This window comes from Bidens hawaiensis, unplaced genomic scaffold (assembly GCF_021521415.1).
Source record: "Bidens hawaiensis isolate Kalapana, Puna unplaced genomic scaffold, B.hawaiensis_p1.1 tig00000820_1, whole genome shotgun sequence".
Classification (NCBI taxonomy): Eukaryota; Viridiplantae; Streptophyta; class Magnoliopsida; order Asterales; family Asteraceae; genus Bidens; species Bidens hawaiensis.
This window is the reverse complement of record NW_027491048.1, coordinates 3495852-3516448: the sequence shown is the minus strand read 5'-3', so window position 1 is coordinate 3516448 and position 20597 is coordinate 3495852. Positions and strand designations below refer to the sequence as shown.

At 33.4% G+C, this 20597-nt stretch overlaps 2 protein-coding genes, 1 non-coding gene and 1 pseudogene across 3 annotated transcripts; 1 reads left to right on the top strand and 3 right to left on the bottom strand.

Annotated features, from left to right (window-relative positions):
- Positions 1-799: 799 nt before the first annotated feature.
- On the bottom strand, positions 800-2611 carry LOC143540334 (cytochrome P450 86B1 pseudogene; annotated as a pseudogene).
- Positions 2612-4147: 1536 nt separating this feature from the next.
- On the bottom strand, positions 4148-5190 carry LOC143541437 (uncharacterized). The gene is made up of 2 exons (XM_077034270.1): positions 4914-5190; positions 4148-4827 (listed from the first exon to the last, which is right to left on the bottom strand). The coding sequence occupies exons 1-2, from the start codon at positions 5188-5190 to the stop codon at positions 4148-4150; spliced, it is 957 nt and encodes a 318-aa protein (XP_076890385.1).
- A 1109-nt stretch (positions 5191-6299) lies between these two features.
- Positions 6300-6371, top strand: TRNAT-UGU (transfer RNA threonine (anticodon UGU)). Its single transcript has one exon. It is a non-coding gene; the product is annotated as a tRNA-Thr (tRNA).
- Positions 6372-8319: 1948 nt separating this feature from the next.
- Positions 8320-9750, bottom strand: LOC143541427 (uncharacterized). Its single transcript, XM_077034261.1, has one exon. The coding sequence runs from the start codon at positions 9748-9750 to the stop codon at positions 8320-8322; it is 1431 nt and encodes a 476-aa protein (XP_076890376.1).
- Positions 9751-20597: the final 10847 nt, after the last annotated feature.

Sequence of the window (20597 nt, the reverse complement as noted above, 5' to 3'; positions counted from 1 at the left end):
ACATTAGGATTGGCCGGAATATAGAAGATGAATGAAAGAAGAGCCGGGTTTTTGAGAAATAGAGAAAAAAATGATGAGGGAAAAAAATATGAAATATTATGGTTTAAATATAGTTAAGTATATGACATGGCATTGATATAAAAGGCATTGGTGATATGGCCTTGAGATGACATTGATGTGGAGGCCCTAGAAGCTTGACAAGTGAAAAATGCATCTTGCTTTAATAGTATGTATAGATAGGTAAAGATTATCAAAAGATGCCGTAGCTAATCCTTAACTAGCCACGTGTTTTGTTAGTATTCTTAAATTGGAAAATATACGGGTTCCATAACAAACTCATCTATTTATTTCAAATTGAAGAAGCCAACAAAACCAATTATGTGGGAATGAGAAGAACTAGGTGTGCTTAATTGTGTGCCAAATCATGGGGATAAAGCTATACATCATGGTTTTTCTTGTAGGTGAGGAAATCCTTGATGTTTCCATGACTCACAAGCAACATTTATCTTAGATGACGATACACGGTTAGGGTTTTATAAGTACCATACATCAGTATATTTCATGGAACGTTGAAGTTGAGGGATTGGAAACAAGTGCGTTATATCAGGTGTAATTTCCTTGAGACAATCTTAGATTTGGTATGGTGACGTTTGACAATGATGGCGTTGTTCGGGTTTATGGGATTGACACATAATTGTTTTCCTAGTATGGTGTTAGTAGATTGTTTGACAACGATCTACTAATAGCATTTGATGGTGGTGGGTGTCAAAATGCATGAATATTTGATACAATAACCGAAGACCAACCTAATAATTTTAAGTTTGATACAAATGTAGGATAAATCTAAATGGGCACTAAATAAAAGATATTATCAAACAAAAGAACTAAATTTTATGTTATAGAAGATAAATAATTTGGAGTATATAGAATCTACATAAACTTCCATTACATCTCACATTGTTTATAACGTTGAAAGTTCACAACAATTACATAAAAGAAAAAAAGCAGACCATCCGATAGTGATGCCAAATCAGCATCAATCTATCAACTTTGCCCTAGGCTCTATTGTGACCAATAGACCACGCTTCATATAAAGTGTAGTGTTTACTTTTGGACATACTTTATGACCTTCAACAAGTTGAAGTTTCAACCTATACCTTAACAAAATAGAAGCAACAATCATTTTCATTTGCATATACGCAAACTTCTTGCCCACACACAACCTCGGACCCGCGTTAAACACGGTGTACTTGAACCGGCTTTCCCTCACAAACTCACCATCTTTGATCCACCTTTCGGGCTTAAACTCGCAACAATCTTTACCCCAAAGGCTCTCCATTCTAGCCATGCCATACATCATATACATAACTCGTGCACCCCTTTGAACCGGAGTCCCATCGGGGAAAACATCGTCTTCTTGTGGCTCTTTGAAATCAAACGAGACAGGAGGGTATAAACGCAAGGATTCGGATATTGATGCATGCAAATAACTCATTTTCTCCAATTCTTCTTTGGTAAATACTATATTTTCTTGATTTTCCTCGTAGGGTTCTTCTCGTTGTCGTAAGACATTGTAGATTTCGTCGAGGATTCGGGCTTCTACCAAGGGGTTTTTGGCAATTAACCAGAAAAACCATGATAGTCCCACTGAGCTTGTGTCTCTACCTGCTAAGATGAAACTTATGCGAAAATCTTGTAACATTTTATCAGTAAAAAACTTGTCTTTTTTATCTTGTTCCATTATGATCAATCTTGACAAAAGATCACACCTTGAACTCCCATTGTCGGATAATAATTCGATCTTTCTTTTTCATACAGTTTTCTCAGAAAAATCATGCACAATTTTAACAGTTTCTTGTAGTGTTTTCTCAAACCCTAATTTAAAATACTTCATTGGCTTCCATAGGTAACGCAGTGCCAACCATCTCATCAAGATCAAGAAAGTCACCTTCTCGAATGCCTTAGCGAAAGAAGTCTCCGGTAATTCAACTTCCAAACACCCCGAATCGACACCAAACGCTACCGAACAAGTATTACCAAAAGTAAAACAAAGAAGCACATCTTGTAAATCAATAACACACCCTTTTTTAGCATCTAAAACCTTCAACAACTTGTCATGCACAAGCGTTTTAATCGAGTCCATGGAGAACTGGATGAAACGAGTCGAACGCATTTCAGAGTAAGCCACTCGACGCTGCGTCCGCCACAACTCATCGTCGGCGTTAAAGATTCCGTCTCCAAGTAAATCATAAAATTTCTCTTTATAAGCTTTCCCTTTTTGAAAATTCTTGAAATTGGTCTTAAGCATGTATTCAATTTTAACAGGATCACTTGTGACAATGCCAAAAGTACCACTCATCCAAATACCTCTATACGAAAAGGTTCCACCGGATTTGATCAAAGCCTTAGTACCCCATTCATAAATGTTGAAGGCATTTAAGGCTACCGTTGGAAACGTCCCGAAAACCGGCTATATCATCGGACCATTTGTAGCGAGTCTTTGGCGTATGGACTTGAATATGAATACAAAGAATAGCCCCGTTGCTATGTCTGAGAACCATACATGCGAATACAACCATCTAGGTGAAGAGATTATAAGGTTCTTGATCATGATATAGTAATCCAATCAGATTTATATATTTAACTGATCTATGTTAATTATATGTGCTTAAAAAAAGCAGATTTGTGGTTAATTTGCTAGCTAACTAAACTCATATATACATGAACTGTTGTGAATAATATTTCAAGACGACTCTTTTGGTAATTTGTAACAACCACCTTACCATGCAAAATGTGTTTTTCTATGTTAGTATTTACAACAAAACTCGTCTTATTTACACATGTATAGTGTTTTTTTCTTGTCAATTGAAAATAGATGATGAAGCAAGATTATAGACGTCACAAAAACCATTTCAAGATGTAAATAATTTGAGTCTTTGATCTTGAATCTTTCTTAAAGTTAAAGATTTCATATAATTGTGACATCTCATCTTATACTGGTTATTTGATACCAATTAAAAATAAGGAAGTTTTTAAAGGTTTCATGTTTGGCCAGAGGGTTGGTTCCCTCCTGAGGGAGAAATAAAGTTTATTGGGTGGATCGGTGACCCGTCAGTTATCCAAATGTTCCTTCAAAATAAAAAAAAAATCTAAATTAGTGGTTATATATATGTGATTGTTTATGAGTGAAACAAGCAATTCAAAGTTGTTTATTATTATTTCAATTTCAATAAATAATAAAAAGATAAGAAGTTTCAATAAGCAATCCAAACACCATAGAGAAAGTTGAATCGTTCTTATTGATCAAGACTTTCCTTAATGTGGGATAACTTTATCGATTAACCAAGGGATTCCAACACGCTTTACATGTTTATATGCAAATAACATTTATCATAATATTGTTTTTAACACATATATAAAGTTGTTTATTATATTTCAAAATTGTATTATGTTATAATAACACGGAAGCATCAGTTTTCTCTCAGATTAACAAAAGGATTTAGTGTAAGTAATGGAAAAATAAATCATTAACGCAAGTTGAAGAAAATTGAATTAAATTTGAAAAGGATTTACTCGATCGAGCATGTGATGTCGCCATCGAAACCCATGTGTGTCAAGAAACACGAGAATAAACAAACAACATGTATGTGCAACGTGTCTCCATCCAAACCTATGTGTTTGGCAGTGTTGCTGTCCAAGCCTAGTACCTAGTACCTACGGATCGCTTCAGATGTCAGGGTTTGACTTTACTAAAATGATTTTTTTTTAATGCCAACAAAGACTATAGATGTACAAAAAAGATACAATGTCCAAAAAGGACCAAAATTACACCCAAGTGAAACACCTAAAAACACCAACTAACAAACATTCAAATTTCAAATCGTCTTCATTTCTCCCAAGTTAGTGCCCTCCTTTTAGACCGGTTTTTTATCCATAAAAACGCTAGCGATTTGATGTCTCCAACAACCTCCCCCAATATGGTCGGCCTCCCGTTAAACACCACCTCATTTCTTGCCTTCCAAATTACCCACAATGCGGTGAGACAAACCCCTTGGAACATCTTCCTTTTGTCACTATTAAAGCCCGAATACTTGTGCATCTCTAAAATATCTCGGACACTAAACACATAGCAATTTGGAATATTACATCAAAGTGCAAGTATTTGCCAAACATCTTGTGCAAAACCGCATGAAGTAAAAATATGCACCACCGTTTCATCTACCTCACCGCACAACAGACATAACACCAACTCAAATACAATATTCCTTTTTGCCAATTCAGCTAACGAGGCCACACATTCCAACCCCACCCGCCAAGCGAGAACACAAACCTTCTTTGGAATCCAATTGTTCCAACCGAAGACCCAAGTCGTGTCCGGATAGCACCATTCCCCCACACATTTTTTAATGCTATTAACTGAAAAGTCATTCGATCCGTCTAAAGCCCATATTAATCTGTCTATCCCATACCCAACGTTCACCCCGCTACAAAGGATTAAAAGTTGCCTAAACTCATTAATCTTATCAGCCGATACCAATTTCCTATGCCAACTCCAAACCCCACACAATTCCCTTTCAAAAATTACCAATCTGTCACCCACTTTGCATCCTTTTATGCGTTCAAGCTTAAACAATAAAGGGAACCGGTCTTTGAGTGGTGACTCCCCGGTCTTTGTGTGGTGAATCGCCCACACTACTTTACGCCACAACCCATTTTTCTCTTGTTTAAATCTCCACCACCCTTTTGCGAGCAAAGCCAAGTTCGCGACCGAAAGTGAACCCAAACCAAGGCCGCCTTTCCCAACGGGGGCAGTGACTTTGTCCCAGGCTACCCAATTTATTTTTGCTTTGTCTTCCGTTCCACCCAAAAAAAACACTCTTCTTATTCGCTCCAGCTTCCTCAATACCCCTTACAATGTAGGATCCGAGCTATCCCCCACACTTCCCCGTCGTCCACCTTCGTTCCAAAAACCCGACATTTGTTTAAGTTTACTTTTAGGCCCGACACCGCATGAAAAACCCGCAAAATTCTTTTCAAGTTTACCGCGTTGGTCATGTTCCACTCGCCCAAGAACACCGCATCGTCCGCATACAAAAAATGAGACAAAGTTGGACCATTATGCCCCACCCTTATCCCGCGAAAAAACCCTTTCGACACTACCTCTTTTAACATACCCGATAACCCCTCCATAGCTATTAGGAACAATAACGGAGATAACGGATCCCCTTGACGGATCCCTCCATAACTATTACTAAAATGATATTTACAAAAAGGCTTCAAGAAAAAACAAAACTTTTAATTTTACAAACTTAAAATGATTTTTTTATGTTAACAGATAACATAATAACAAAGTGTTGCAACTTCATTATTATCTAATCTAACTTATCTAATATAATTGTCTATCATAAAATCCTAGATGTCACTTTTAGGTTGTTCCCTCAATCTTCTAGAGCCACCAGATTGCTTGATTTATAAATGAATGTTTCTCATGTATTTGATCCGAATTCGCGGGTATGAGTCTCACCAAACCCGGGTAGTCTTTAAATGAGTTATAACATCTCATTTATTTGTTAAACTATTTCATAAGCAAACAATAATTTTCACTGTCATGGGTCTCACCAAACCCGGATAACCCTTAAATGAGTTATAACATCTCATTTATTTGTGAAATAACCATCTAATTATCAAAGAATAATTTTCATGGGTTATGTGTCTTACCAAACTCTAATAGCCCTCAAATGGGTTATAAGATCTTATTTATTGATAAACACTTTTATTATCAAACCCTAATTTAATTTATCTGATTTGCATGTTCTTCATTGCTGGTATATCATCTCCATGGTCAGTTAACTTCCAATACTACCCACCATCGTCAACTATATCAACGCCTCTTTTTTCATTAGACAAATATTTGTGCTCATGTTTGTACATTAATAAAAATCAACATGCTCGTGTTCGTTTATGTTTGTTCGTTAAAAATTTAAAAAACCTAAACATCTCAACTGATAAAACCCAAACGTTAAAAAATATAATAACAAACTAATATATATGTACTAAATTAAAACAAAAGTACTTTAAAAATAAAATAATCATCATAAAAGAGCAAAACGATTAAAAACAAAATTTTAAATAAACTCCCGTAAAACAAGAGGATCAAACTAGTTAAACTATAAACATAAGAGTTTATTTTTCTACATATAATAAAAAAACTATACACGTCAAGTATCGGGTCTTTGGTTTTTCAATTTAATTGCTTAAGTGGAAATTTAAAGATTTACGTAAACAAAGTGAACAAAACTGCCCCTATAGCTCAGTGGTAGAGCGCCAGTCTTGTAAACTGGAGGTCTGTAGTTCGATCCTGCATGGGGGCAAATATATTTTTTATTTGTTTTTCTATATCACCGTAATTCTTTCCCTTTTTGCCCTCACAAAGCCCAAGTCCATCTTTATCTCAACCAACCACATAAATTAAAAATGTATAATCTTTAATGGAAGCAGTTTGTTTGGGATTATGAATTATAATCCGATTAACTAAACGTTAAAAAATTAATTATTACTATAAGCATGTTTATAAAACTAAAAATGTATATAGAAACAAGTAAATCTTCTTAAAAGTTGTTTATAAAACAAATTCAAGTCTTTAAATGCTCGGTCATGAGTTGATCGAATCTATATGATGATTATATCCAATATGATCTCATATGAGAAAATAACACTAGAGATAAAATTTTATATTGGAGGAAAGCTGTTGTTTTTGTTCTTGTTCAACCAATTTGCATATATTGCTTAGAATATTATTAGCATGGTTGGTATAGTTAATAATACTTAATTAACACGTTTCTAATTAGATGATTAGGACCGGATTTAAAATGAACAAAAGAAAAAAATTGGTGTAGGCTTTAGCAAAGAACGTGCCTACTTTTAACAAACTAACTTTCTAATCAAACTATCAAACAACTGTTATGTTGTCTTTTATTTCTTTGAAGAAATTTAAAAAGTATTATGTTTTAAGAGTAACTCTAAAAGTAAAACTGAAGAGTTGATGTAAGAGAAGGAAAAAGTATATTCTTTTATGTTACGTCCAAATCAGTAAGAACAATTGATAATGATATTTTGTCTTAGATTCACTCGGTTAATATGCATAGTTTCAAACGCTGTTAAATAATATACATTCATGTTTTATAATTACAATGTATATTCTTTGAGACTTTGACGGTTTAATTTGTATATATTTAACTAATACAAGCCCCATAATTTGCAGCGTAATTGGAGGACATTTTTTTATTATCATCCTATTATTCTCACGAAAACAGGCGGCAATGCATAAATCCACGTCCTACCGACTGGTTTAAGGAAACCAGAGCCCACCATGCATCAATCTTAAAAATATATTAGTCTTATGTTTTAAATAAATTTTCTATAAGAACTATTATTTTTTTGTTTTTGTCAACTCTACACTATTAGAGAATATTATAGAATATATTATTAGAGTTTTAGTAATATAGTGTTACCATAGTTGGAGATTGTATTTGATTTAGTTTCCTTGTATTTACCTCAATTGTACTCCTATATATAGTTGATCAATAATAAATTACACCTGACGGAGTTTTCATTATTCCACATGGTATCAAAGCCTTAGGGTTCTGGCCTAAATCTTTCTCTTCTTCTCGTTCTCGTCCTACCCGGGGACGTTTGTACATATATATATAATTGGCTTCGGCCGCCGGTGTAGATTACGATCTACCGCCGCCATAGACTAAGGGTCTACTGTCTAGCTTTGGTCGCCGCTTTTAGTTTAATACTTAATTAATCAAGTTGCATGGTTTTTTTTGTTTTTCAGGTTCTATAGCAAAATGCTTTTGTTTTAGAACAGAAATTTTTTAAGTTCATATTGGGAAAATACGATTTAAATATTTTCATAACTTTGCTAATATAGATAAGTTTGTGCAACTATTAACTCTTTATTTGACAATGTTACTCTCTAATATTTTGTTTAGGCCATCCTAATGTTAATATATGGTTGTTTATTTATAAAATTTTATGGTTGTATATATTGATTTTGTTATTTATCTATTTTCAACCCGTGTGTAACACGGGTACTATCCTAGTGTATATAATGTCAAAAACAGTGGCGGCCCAAGGTTTTTAGAGGCCTCAAGCTAACTATCAAGTTGGGGCCTTTCTTTTCTAAAATTTTTAAGTATAAACCCTCCTCCTTTATCCGGGCTTGGGACCGGTAATAATAAACCAAACGTTTATAGTCGGCGGAGTTAAAATTTATTTTTTTTTAAGTTATTTCGTGTCGGTCAAAAATAATATTTATATGAAATTTATTTTTCTAGCTTTAATAGATGCAAATTGTTTAATGAAATAATCATAATCAATTTCTCCTATAAAGTTCTTCTCAATCGACAAAAGAGCTAAACCATTTAACATTTCTTGTGACATTGTAGATCTTAAATAAGTTTTTATCAACTTTAATTTAGAAAAACTACGTTCTGCAGAAGCAACAGTCACAGGAATAGTTAACACAATTCTATAAGCAATATAAGCATTCGAAAAAGAATCAAACTTTTTAATATAATTTAATATGTTTATAGGTGTGTCAGATTCTATATCTATCATGTCCCTTAGCATTTTTAGTTCTTGAAATAAATCTAAACCATCAATGTCTACCTTGTCATCATGTTTCAAAAAATTCTCAAGATTAATACACTTCTTTTTTAAAATTTCTTCATCGAACGATTTTAACTTTTCTATACTAAACAAAAAAGCGAAAACAGTTTCAAACTCTTTAAATTGATTAAATCTACTTGTGAGTGAAGATATAGCTTGATCTACTATGTATAAGAAATAATCAGTCCTAAAACATTCGATAGGAGTTTTTAAAGTTTCATTATCAGTATTTTGATCAAACTTTTTATTTCTACGAATAATATGTTTCTCACAAAAAACATGTTCAATACCACTATCTAGACATGTTTGTTTAGTTGCGGTCATAGCCTTTTCAAATCCCTCCTCTCTATAAGTTTTAAAAAAACAAATAAGTTCATTTAGTTGTTTTATAGCATCATCAATACACATATCTTTTGCTTGTAAGTTTTTACTAACTATATTAATAGCAAACAGAATATCATACCAAATAACCATCGCTAATAAAAATTCAAAATTTTCAAAATGTACCGTAGCTAAATTTTTAGCATCATCTTTAGTTTTAAGATCAGTACTATCCTCATATAAATCCAATAATACTTCTCTTATTTGCAAAGCTTGAAACTTAATTGCTTTAACACTTTCTAATCGACTTTCCCAACGTGTTTGTGATAATGGTTTAATAGTTAAATGTTTTACATTATCTAGTAAAATATTCCGTCTTTTAGTGGATGATGCGAACAAACAATAAACACGTTGTAATACACCAAAAAAATCCTCAGCATTGTTACAAGAAATAGCCATATCAGAAATTACTAAATTTAAACTATGACAACCACATGGTGTGTAAAATGCTCTAGGGTTAATGTCTAACAATCGTTTTTGCACGCCTTGATGTTTTCCCTTCATATTCGATCCATTATCATAACCTTGTCCTCTAATATCATTTACATCAAGCCCTAGATTACTAATTTCTTTAATAATAGCATCAAAAAGGCCTTTACCACTTGTATCATCTACTGTTAAAAATCCTATAAAATATTCATTAACTTGAATCGGAGTTGATGAAACATCTACACATCGTAAGACAATGGACATTTGTTCTTTGTGACTTACATCGGGAGTGCAATCAAGTATAACTGAAAAATATTTAGTTTCCTTAACCTTTTTAATAATTTTAGTTTTTATTTCATTTGCTAACAAACAAATCAATTCGTTTTGCATTTTGTGTCCAAGGTAATGATTATGAATTTCATTTTCTTTTATGAGTCGAATATGTTCTTGCATTATTGGATCAAATTCCGCAATCATCTCGATAATAGCTAAAAAATTACCATTATTTTCTTCATAAATTTTTTCATTCTTCCCACGAAATGCTATATTCTTTTTACCAAAACTCTTTACAACGGCGAGTATTCTTATTAGCACGTTTCTCCAATGTTCTTTATCTTTATTTATTTGATCTTGAGTTTTTTATCAAGTGTTTTATTTTTCACCAATCTTACCTTTAATTCCATCCACGTTCTCATATTGACAATATGCGCATTACTTATTTCATGTTCTTTTAATTTGGCACTAAGATTTCTCCAATCATTACTATCTTCATATGCTAATTTACTTATACATTGATTCACATTGAATAACTTACAACAAAAACAAAATGCTCTATCTAGTCCAATAGAATAAACCAACCATTTTCTTTCTATTTTTTCTCCATTCGGTAACTTTCGAATATAAAGAGAACTATTAAAGCTTCTTGAATATTCATCTTTTGGAAATTTGTAACCATAAATTTTTACCGGGCCTTTTTCTACAATTAGATCCCTTAAATTACTATTGATATTATTCCATTGACTTGGGTCAACAATATTTGGAGGTTCTTTAGCTTGATTCTCATTTGGAAGTTGATCATCATTTATAGGTTCATCGTCACTTGTTAACTCATCAATTGTAGGTTCATTATTTGTAGGTTGTTCGTCATTTGAAAGTTCAATACTTATAGGTTGTTCGTCATTTGTAAAGTCATTATATATAGGATGGTCGTCATTTGTATGTTCATTGTTTGTAGTTTTTGTGGATGTGAAAAATTTTAAAATAGCTCCTTCTTGTGATTGAACTAAAGCCTCCCTTTTAAGTCTTTTTTGTTTTTTTGCATAACCGGATTCATATGTTCGGTGTCGGTTGACATTGATTAAGGAAAATTCTATTCTAATACAAATATACAATTAAGCACAAATGTCAAGTAGGCAAATAGGGCATTAGGCTGAAATCTAAAATTAAGCTTAACAGTAAACCGTCAACACAACTAAAAATCTAAACAAGCAAACAAACATTAGGGCAATAGGCAGGCTGAAATCAAAATTTAAAACTAACCGATTGGTGATTGCACAGAGACCAGAGCCGATTGCAAACTGATTGCAAGCCGATTGCAAACTGATTACAAACTGATTGCAGAAAACTGATTGGTGATTGCACTAAGACTTTTCGCCACTGATTGTTGCAGAAAACTAAAGCCACTGATTGATTACAAACTGATTGCAGAACTCACCGGAGTCACTCAGTCACGATTTGTTGTATGTCTGATGGATTAATCAGTGGTTAATTTATACTAGTCGATTAGAGATTTAGATCTATTAATTGGCGATAATAACAAAAAAAAAATTACCGTTATAATTTATTTGCTGTCCAATCCCTTCATCCTTGATTAGTTGAATAGTTGGTTGATTCATGATTGAACTATTGTGATTTGTGAACCTCCAGGCGTGCGCCGTTCTCCTTGACTCCATTTAAAACCTAAACATACCACCATTATTACTGCATATAGATATATAATTTTTTTTTTTTTTAAAATGGGGGCCTTATAACTTTGGGGGCCTCAAGCCCTTGCCTAGCCCACTTTGTTTATTGGGCCGCCCTGGTCAAAAACAAAATCCGTAGAAACATCCATAGCATTATCGAGAAAATAAATATATTAAAAAAAATACTTAACAAAGACAGTAGTAAAATCCGTATATAAAACTTAACTAATGTTTTACCCGATGCGTTACGCCGGAGCAAGTCGGTAAAACCCAAGCATTCAGTTGCTAAGTTGACAAGAATTCAATTGGTTTGTTACATGTGTTATTGTACCAGATCTAAAACCAAAATATTCGATGCTTATTTGATCGGTAAACCCATACGTTGGTAAACCCGAGTGTTGAGGTTGTGAGTCTACATACACGAATTCGGTTGGTTTCCTTCACGTTTATTACCGTAATGGAATTAAAACAATAAAAAACACAAATTGATGTTATGTTGGCAGTTTCGGTTGGTTTCCATAACGTTTGTTACTGTAACAGAATTAAAACAAATAAAAAACACAAAATTACGGTATTATAACTAAAAATTAAACAGTCGTGTCCGACGGTTTAATTTTTGTTACCGTCGGAAGGTTAATCTTCCAACATATTTCTCTGTATTGAAATCAATAGTTCATCACTTTCTTGTACAAATTTTTCAACAATGATTCATGGAAAACAAACGCTATGGTTATTTGTCCTCGAAAAATTAAGCGATTTAACTATAGATTTGCTTGAGATGTAGAAGATGAACTATTGCGTCGAAGGATGAACTATTGCGTCGGACGACGGATTAGCTTCGTGTTTTGTCGGAACATCATGACACGTGGCAACATTTTAGAGACTCATCTAATCCGTTGGATCAGTTCTTGTATACGTCAGATCCAACAGAAAAAATTGCTATTTTGGGTATTTTTTTCGAAACCATGGCTAAAGTTGAAAAAGAATGATCAAATATGACTATTTTAAGAAATTTTCAAGAAAAAATATATATATATATATACATGGAAGATTGTAACATGCTGCAAATTCATTATTCACCATTCATAAATCATAACTCATAAGGGCAAGGTCATTTTTTTAAAGTATGCAAGGATATTGAATCGTAAATCTTCCATTGGTAGTTTTGCACTATGAGAACCAACTACATACATAAAACACAATTTTGTTACAAAGAAAGAAAACTATTTGTAAGAACTGAACACATGACATATATAAAACACAAATGAAAATTGTTTTGTATAAAGAAAAAATGAAAACCATTTGTGGAAATTGAACTTATGATTTTTGATTCCAAAGTCAAACATTCTTTCCATTCAACTAATGAGTCATTTTGTAAACTTTTGTTTTAAAGCAAAATTATATATAAGTATAGATAACATTTTTTTGATATTTATGGGCCTCTCGGGAGAGCGGGTCTTGATCCGTTGCCCTCTTCCCCCTCCCTTTAGGTCGGGCCTGGTGGCCTAGTTCAGTGGTATGTCGGTTATGTGATGAGTATGAAGAAACTAGTGATCATGTTTTTTACGTAATTGGTGTAATATCCCTCTCATTTTCTCCTTTTCAATAAGAGATTTACTAAAGATTCATGAGAATAGTAATTTGTGTCGGTCCCCTCGATTTCACCTGGATTTTAATTAATTATGTCATAACTCACACAGATTGATGTGTCGACAAGAGAGTTAATGACGGGTTGCTATATTTAGAAAGATATCCGTTTGTTAAAGGCAGAATCAATAACAAACATACGGTTGCAATGAATAATCAAAGGTAGAAAGCACACTTAAGATTCACTCAAAAGATTTCCATTTATATAATATTAATCATACAAAAGGATAATCGATTTAGGGTTTTTCTAGGAATCCTAAGACAGCCGTCACACAATATTCTCTCAATTAATTGTGTCGGTCTTATCCGTATTGTGCTCTCTTAGGCGGCGTGCCCTAAATATTCTATTTATAGGCCTGCCAACCTAGGACAGCTGTCATTCCTTCTAGAAACCCTAAATACAGTCATACATATTCAAATTACATATTCAAAATAAACTAAGTGTAAAACAAGTCTTCCGGGTAGGCTTTGCATCAATCTTGTCTTTCCGAGTATGCTCGGTCATCCTTCATAACTTGGTAACATAGAAGTGTGCTTGGGATCAGTTTCCGGGTAGACTTTACTTAAAGAGTATTTTACTAAGTAAAATACTCACCGAGTAGACTTCAGTCTTCTAGAATTTACCAGACTTTTCCCGACAACTCCTTACGAGCAACCTTGTTCTTCAATGATCCATTTCAGCTCTTTGCTATAAAAATAACTTATTAGCAAAGTGTACTCGGGAGTACTGTTCCTTGCTCGAGCTGAACCTTACTCGATATTACTTAGAGATATTCCTTTAGATTATCAAGCATACTTGGATCATACTTATTAATGCATACCTTGCCCGGTCTTCCAATCACTTGGCTTCTTGGACTTGTTTAACCAAACCTTACTCGGAAGAGTAATATACTTGGTTCTGAAGAACAGACTTGCTTGATAAAGTGAACCTTGCCCGGATTTACATAAACTAGTGAACCCTACTCGGAAACACACTAATTTGCAAACCCTGCTCGGATAACCACTTAAGAAGACTATTTGAAGTAAACCTTTCCCGGTAGGCAAAATATCATACTCGTCCAAATAAAAGCTTGCTCGGAGGTCTAAGGTGTGCTCGGATCCATTACTTAGCAAATTCAGAGGAGGTTGAGAAGATTCCAATCTTCCATGTACTTCATTTAGGTCAGATCTTTGACTCAACAATCTCCCCTTAGGTCAATTTCTTGACCCAACAATCTCCCCCTAGATTGGAACACCTCAGCTGACCCAAAACATTTCTATGGTTACTTACATTTAGCAAAAATACACATCAAATCAAAAATCAACATTACATATTCAAATAACTTAAGCAAATTACATAATCAGAAAGTTGTCCAAAGACATTACAAAACAAAGCCTAATATTGAAATTCTTCATTTCAGCCAGAGATGCTTGTTTAATTTTCTTGCTTAACCCAGAATCTTAACAGTTATGATTTCTTAGCACTTGTAGGCGAGGCCTTTCTTTGTAATCAGAGAGATACAGTGCTGCAATCACCTTCAATTGCCATAGATTGAATTTTCTGAAGTCATTTTTAGAGAAGATCTTCACAATCTCTCCATTTTCCATCATAACATTCAGATGTTCAGTTCTGGAGTCACAAAATATTCCGCTTGGCATAATATTATGGTGACTGAAGGGTGTTTGGCTTTTACTGCAGTTTTGACAAAAGGTTTATCTATCTTCAAGTGCATTTGCTTTGATTTTTCTTGATTAGTCACAAACATCTTCCTTTTCTTTATATTGTTCTGTTTTGAGACCAAAGATGTTGTCTTTCTGCAGAATTCCTTTACTTTGGATTTTCCTTTAATTGTCATCTTTGATAGAATAGCCATTTTTTGGATATTCCTTTGTTCATACCAACTAGAGATTGAGCTGCTCCCTTCTTCATGTTCAGCTGTTGTCCTTTCATTTTCTTGAAGTTGCTCAAAATCTCTTTTCTTGTCATTATTTTTACTGAATCAAAGGGAATTCCATTCTCAACTAAAAATCTTGGTTTACCATCATATTCACTTAAGAACTTTTGAACTTCCATTTCTTGTTCCAAATCATCTTTCAATTTCAAATCTTTCACTTCATTGTCTTGAACAATCTTTTCTTCACTCAGTGTTTTTGAAATTTTATCAATAACAGTGTCTAGTTTCTCTTTCACCTCTGTCTCTGGTTCTTCTTGTTTAATCAACTTGAGTAGAGATACTAGCACACCATTTGGAATTTCTTCATCATTTAAACAGTTTCCAATCAATTCTTGTAGGACTTCTCTCTGATTATTCTTCACTTCATCTCTTAGCTTTCTCTCATCTTCAAACATCTTCATCAAGTTTTCTTGTTCTTCAAAGTCTTTATCAGACATCATTTGAGAAAGAAATTCTCTGTCATAAATTTCTGTCATTCTTTGCACATAGACTCTTTTGACTTCTGATTCAGATTCATTCATTTCTGAGTCCATTGTATTCTCCTTCTGAGAATTTAAAGTCTGAATTTTATCATCCTCTTGAGCAATTTCTTTCCCTTTTAATTTCTTTCTTTCCTCAAGATCTTTTTTTTCATCTTCTGGAACTTTGTCAGCTTCATCATCTGAGCTGTTCTTTTCATAAATTGAGAGAAGCTTCAGCGAATTCTCCCCCTGATTCAGTGATTTCTCCCCCTGTTTTGGTGATTTCTCCCCCTGTTTTGGGGCAGCTAAGATCTTCTCAACCTCAGACATTAGGGTTTGAACTCGTTGCAATGCTTTCTTCAGTTCTTCAGAAAGATGATGTTTGTAGGAATTAGAATTACTTGGAGTTGGATCCATTGCTGATTTTCTGTTATATCAATGAGTACACAATTATCAGTTAGATCTCAAAGTAAGTATAAAAAAATCAAGGTATAAATAACATTTCAATTCAAACCGTTGTTCTGAATGATGTAGAAATCTGCACAAAACACAAATGTAAATTACTCTTAAAATGTGAAGTTTCAATTTTGAATAGCATATGCAGGTCTTCTTTTAATGAGAGTTAAGACAAATGTAAAGTACATATCTGCAATTTTTTCTGCCAAAATTGCAGATAAAGTTCTTTTGTTTCTGCCTTTTTCTTTTACATGCCAGGTAAAGTGAGAAATTTGAAAAGTGTTTTGTCTTTTAGCTTATAAATTCCTTATCTATTTAAAAGTGTGTAAAGATAAGGTAAAGTGTGTTTCTTTGAGAGTGAGAATTTGCAGTGGGAGGAGAGAGAGGGAAATAATTTTGAAAAATTTGCCTAACTCTCTCTTTTATACCTTTTGAAAGTGGGTTTTAAATGCTCTTTGTCCTTTTGTGAATTATTAGCTGTCAACCAGTAACATTATCCACTTGATATATTAAACATTTAATTTCATTTAAGTTCATAAGACCTTACTCGAAAGATTAATATATCCAAAGTCTACTCGGTATACTTCCACTTACAAACCTTACCCGGTCAAACTTTGCTTGGAAAATTTTCAATTTGAATATACAAAGTTTGCCCGAATTCTTCTATTTATAAACCTTGCTCGATCAAGTAAATTAATTTAAAGTTAAGACATGATGAAGAAAGCTTACTCGAAATACTAGATTTCTTGAGAAATTAATCACAAGGCAAATAATCAAGTATAATAATCAAATAAACATCCTTACTAAGAATCAATTAAGATCCCCACATAGATTTCTCAATTTCAAATTAAAACCTATCTAGCATGAACCTTCATAAGAATCATAATCAATTTTATCATACTAACTAACATATTCAATCAAGTAACATATTCATTCAAGTATGCTTGAAAATATAATGTGCCCGAGCAACCATTCAAAAGAATAGTGTGCCCGAACACCTTCTAATGCAAAGTATACCCGAATAACTTTCATATAGTACAAAGTGTGCTCGGAAGCAAAGTGTGCTCGGAAGCAAAGTGTACTCGGAAGGTTAACTTTTGAAATTACCAAGTATATTGAAGGAACACAAGTGTACCCGAAATATAAAGTGTGCCCGGAAAACAAAGTTTGCCAGAAAACACTTGTAATTTCAATGAAATCATAAACACACATATCACAGAGCATGCTTGGAATGAAATTAAAACACATAAGCATTTAAGTGTGCTATAGTCTAAAATTTCATAGAGCTTGCCCGAAAATCCTATGTTAGCACTAAGCTTGCTAGGATAAACACATTCAATCATCAGGTATGCCCTTACCCGAGGGATTTCAACATGCCAAACCATACCCGAAAAATGACAAACTTAAATAGTAATATCTAAGCATGCCCGGAAAGATTAACAAACCTTTCCTAACGACATATTCACACAAATCACAAAGCTTACTTGATGTACTTGACTAAAGTTCATAAAGTTCGCTTGGAATCACAATCAGCATATAACATGCATAGCTTGCCCGAAACAAGAATTTATTGTTAAAAGCTAGCTATAACAACACATAATCATCTCAAGACTTCAAGCTTGCTCGGGAAATGAGTACAACAGTGTACTCTACCCGGAAAGTGTAAACACTTCAAAGCATGCCCGAAAATCATAAAGTTAGTCAAAAATGACTGAGCTTACTCGGAAAGGTTGAAAATCATCAAACCTTACCCGAAACAACATATTCACACATAATCAACTGTTTTGTACCCGGAAAGGTTGTAAATCATTAAACCTTACCCGAAACAACATATTCACACATAATCAACTGTTTTGTACTTGGAAAGGTTGTAGTTCATTAAACCTTACCCGAAAATACATATTCAAACACTTTGTGCCCGGAAAGGTTATAAGGCATCAAACCTTACCCGAACTTACATATTCAACCTATTTTAGGCAAAATGCAACACTTTTTGACTTAAACCACTTTGTCAAAATATATTTTTCTTTTTAGATCGTAGTTTAAGAGAAAATGGTGCATTTAGAAATCAAATTTCAGTTCTAATTCTCTTCAAAACAGTTTCTTCCATTTACTGAAAAGATCTCAAGAATGGGATCATATTGACTAAGTAGCCATCTCAATACTTCACTCTCAGCATTATTATGACAACATAGATAGGTTAACAGCAGGTATAAACTTAGCATGAATTTCATTTCTTTGGTGATATGATTTAGGTTCATTTAAAGCATAATGCATTAATGGTCAACACTATGCTATGATGCCTCATATCTCTTCTCAAAGCTTATTTGACTTTCCCCAGATCACCCCAATTTGACTTCAACCTCCTGTATTTGGTCAAAAATAGTTTTTGTATGACAGAACTTATTGTATTTTTGTATTTTTGGATTCAAACATATATAGATGTTGAACGTTGGAATTACAGTTAGCAACATGCCTTTCATTCAAGATGAGACTGAATTTGCTAACATCTTTGTAGTTCTTGTTGTAACCCTCTTGTTTGATAAAATATTTAAAACACTTATCAACTTTTGGTTGATTTATTCATTCTTCCCCTTGTTTTTGATATTTTCTCAAATTTTCTAAAAGTATGTTCCTTGTCATATTTAAAGATGTTTCATTTTGGTTGACCAAATATCAACAGGCTCGTGTATGACTGGGTAATCACTTTTCTGCCATATCATTCAGAGAGATTTATCTTGAGACATGCAAAGACAAATATGCATCTCCACATAAAGATTAGCATATTCATTATGTTTATATCACCTTAGATTTTACATCATCATGGGAAAGAAACCATACATGTTAATGACTATACTAAGGTCTTTTTATCCTATTAATTCCATATGATCAGCTAAGTAGTCAATGTACTATCATTTCCCAATAAACACAGTTTAATATTCAATCACCCCAATATCTCTTCATTGTCAAGTTAATGGCTATCCTGTTTGACCAAAAGTGGTCAACAGGACCAAACATACATGTGAATATATGTCCTTTCAAAGTCAAAGCTATTGACATAGTTTTAAGTGAAGGAATAAGAAACAAGTCATAATTGCCCCAAATGCATTCAGTTTTCAGGTCAATGGCTATCCTTTGAATCTATAGAGATTTAAGGACCAAACATACACAAGTGCATGTCCTTCCAACTGGGCAAATGACATAGTTTTCAGCAAAAACAACTACTTGAGACTTCTCTTTAAAAATCCTTCTTTTAAGCTTCTTAAAAGCTTGAACTGAATAATCTTATCATATCTCAACACTATTAATCAACTTGCTCATGTTTTGACCAAAATAAAGTATTTATGCAAAATTCATTATAAAATTCATTGAATCACTTAATTTTGACATAAAACACATTTTGACATAAACAGTTGCATCACACAATCAAATCTTAATCATTCTTAACATCATCAAGAAAAACAGACTGTACTAACATTCAATGTCTATCCTATCTTAACAACATCAGAAGATCAGATAAAGAACATATTCAAGTAACCATAAACATGTGATTACTCATGACATCAGACAAGCATTCTATTTCACCCAAATAGATTAAACTACTTATCAAAACATCAGATCAGTTAACTGGATAGTCAAGAAGTATCATCAATTTCAAACAAATTGCACAGATATTTACTTAAGCACCTATCAGTTAACTTCATACCAGTGACATAATCAAAACATATTAAATCAACATTCAGTTAAAACATATTCAATCAACATTCAGTTAAAACATATTCAATCAACATTCAGTTAAAACATATTCAAAACATATTCAATCAACATTTATAAGGTGTAACCTCTATCAAAATAATCAGTTAGCACAGAGAGACACACAACCAGGCACACATCCTTAATCAGATTTCATCAGAGTTGATCATTCCCAGGGCTTTCAGAAGAAAGTTGAACCTGGTTCTATCAAGTGGTTTGGTGAATAGGTCAGCCAAATTGTCACTTGTATCAACCCTTTGCATTTCAATCAAAACTTTTTCACTGCAGTCTCTGATGAAATGATGTCTGATTTCAATGTGCTTAGTTTTGGAATGTTGAACAGGATTTTTAACAGTAAAATATGCAGCATTATTATCAATAAAAATAGGGGTGTTCAAGAAATTCAAACCATAGTCCAGCATCTGATTTTGAATCCATAGAACTTATGCACAGCAGGCAGATGCAGCAACATATTCAGCTTCTGCAGTAGAGATTGAAACTGTAGTCTGCTTTTTACATTGCCATGACACTAGCCTTTCACCCAAAAATTGACATCCTCCTGAGGTTGACTTTCTGCTCATGTTGCAGCCATCATAGTCACTGTCTGTATATGCAATCAGATCAAAAGCTTGGTTCTTTGGATACCAAATCCCTAAGTCTGGTCTTCCCTTCAAATATCTGAATATTCTTTTAACAGCATTCATGTGGGAGACTTTTGGACTTGATTGGAATCTTGCACACACACATACGGCAAACATGATATCTGGTCTTGTTGCAGTCAGATACATCAGAGATCCAATTTTGGCTCTATATTCATGTTCATATATAGGCTCCCCCTTTTCATCTGCAATCATCTTTTCTTTGGTGTCCATTGGAGTTGAAGCAGTCTTGTACTC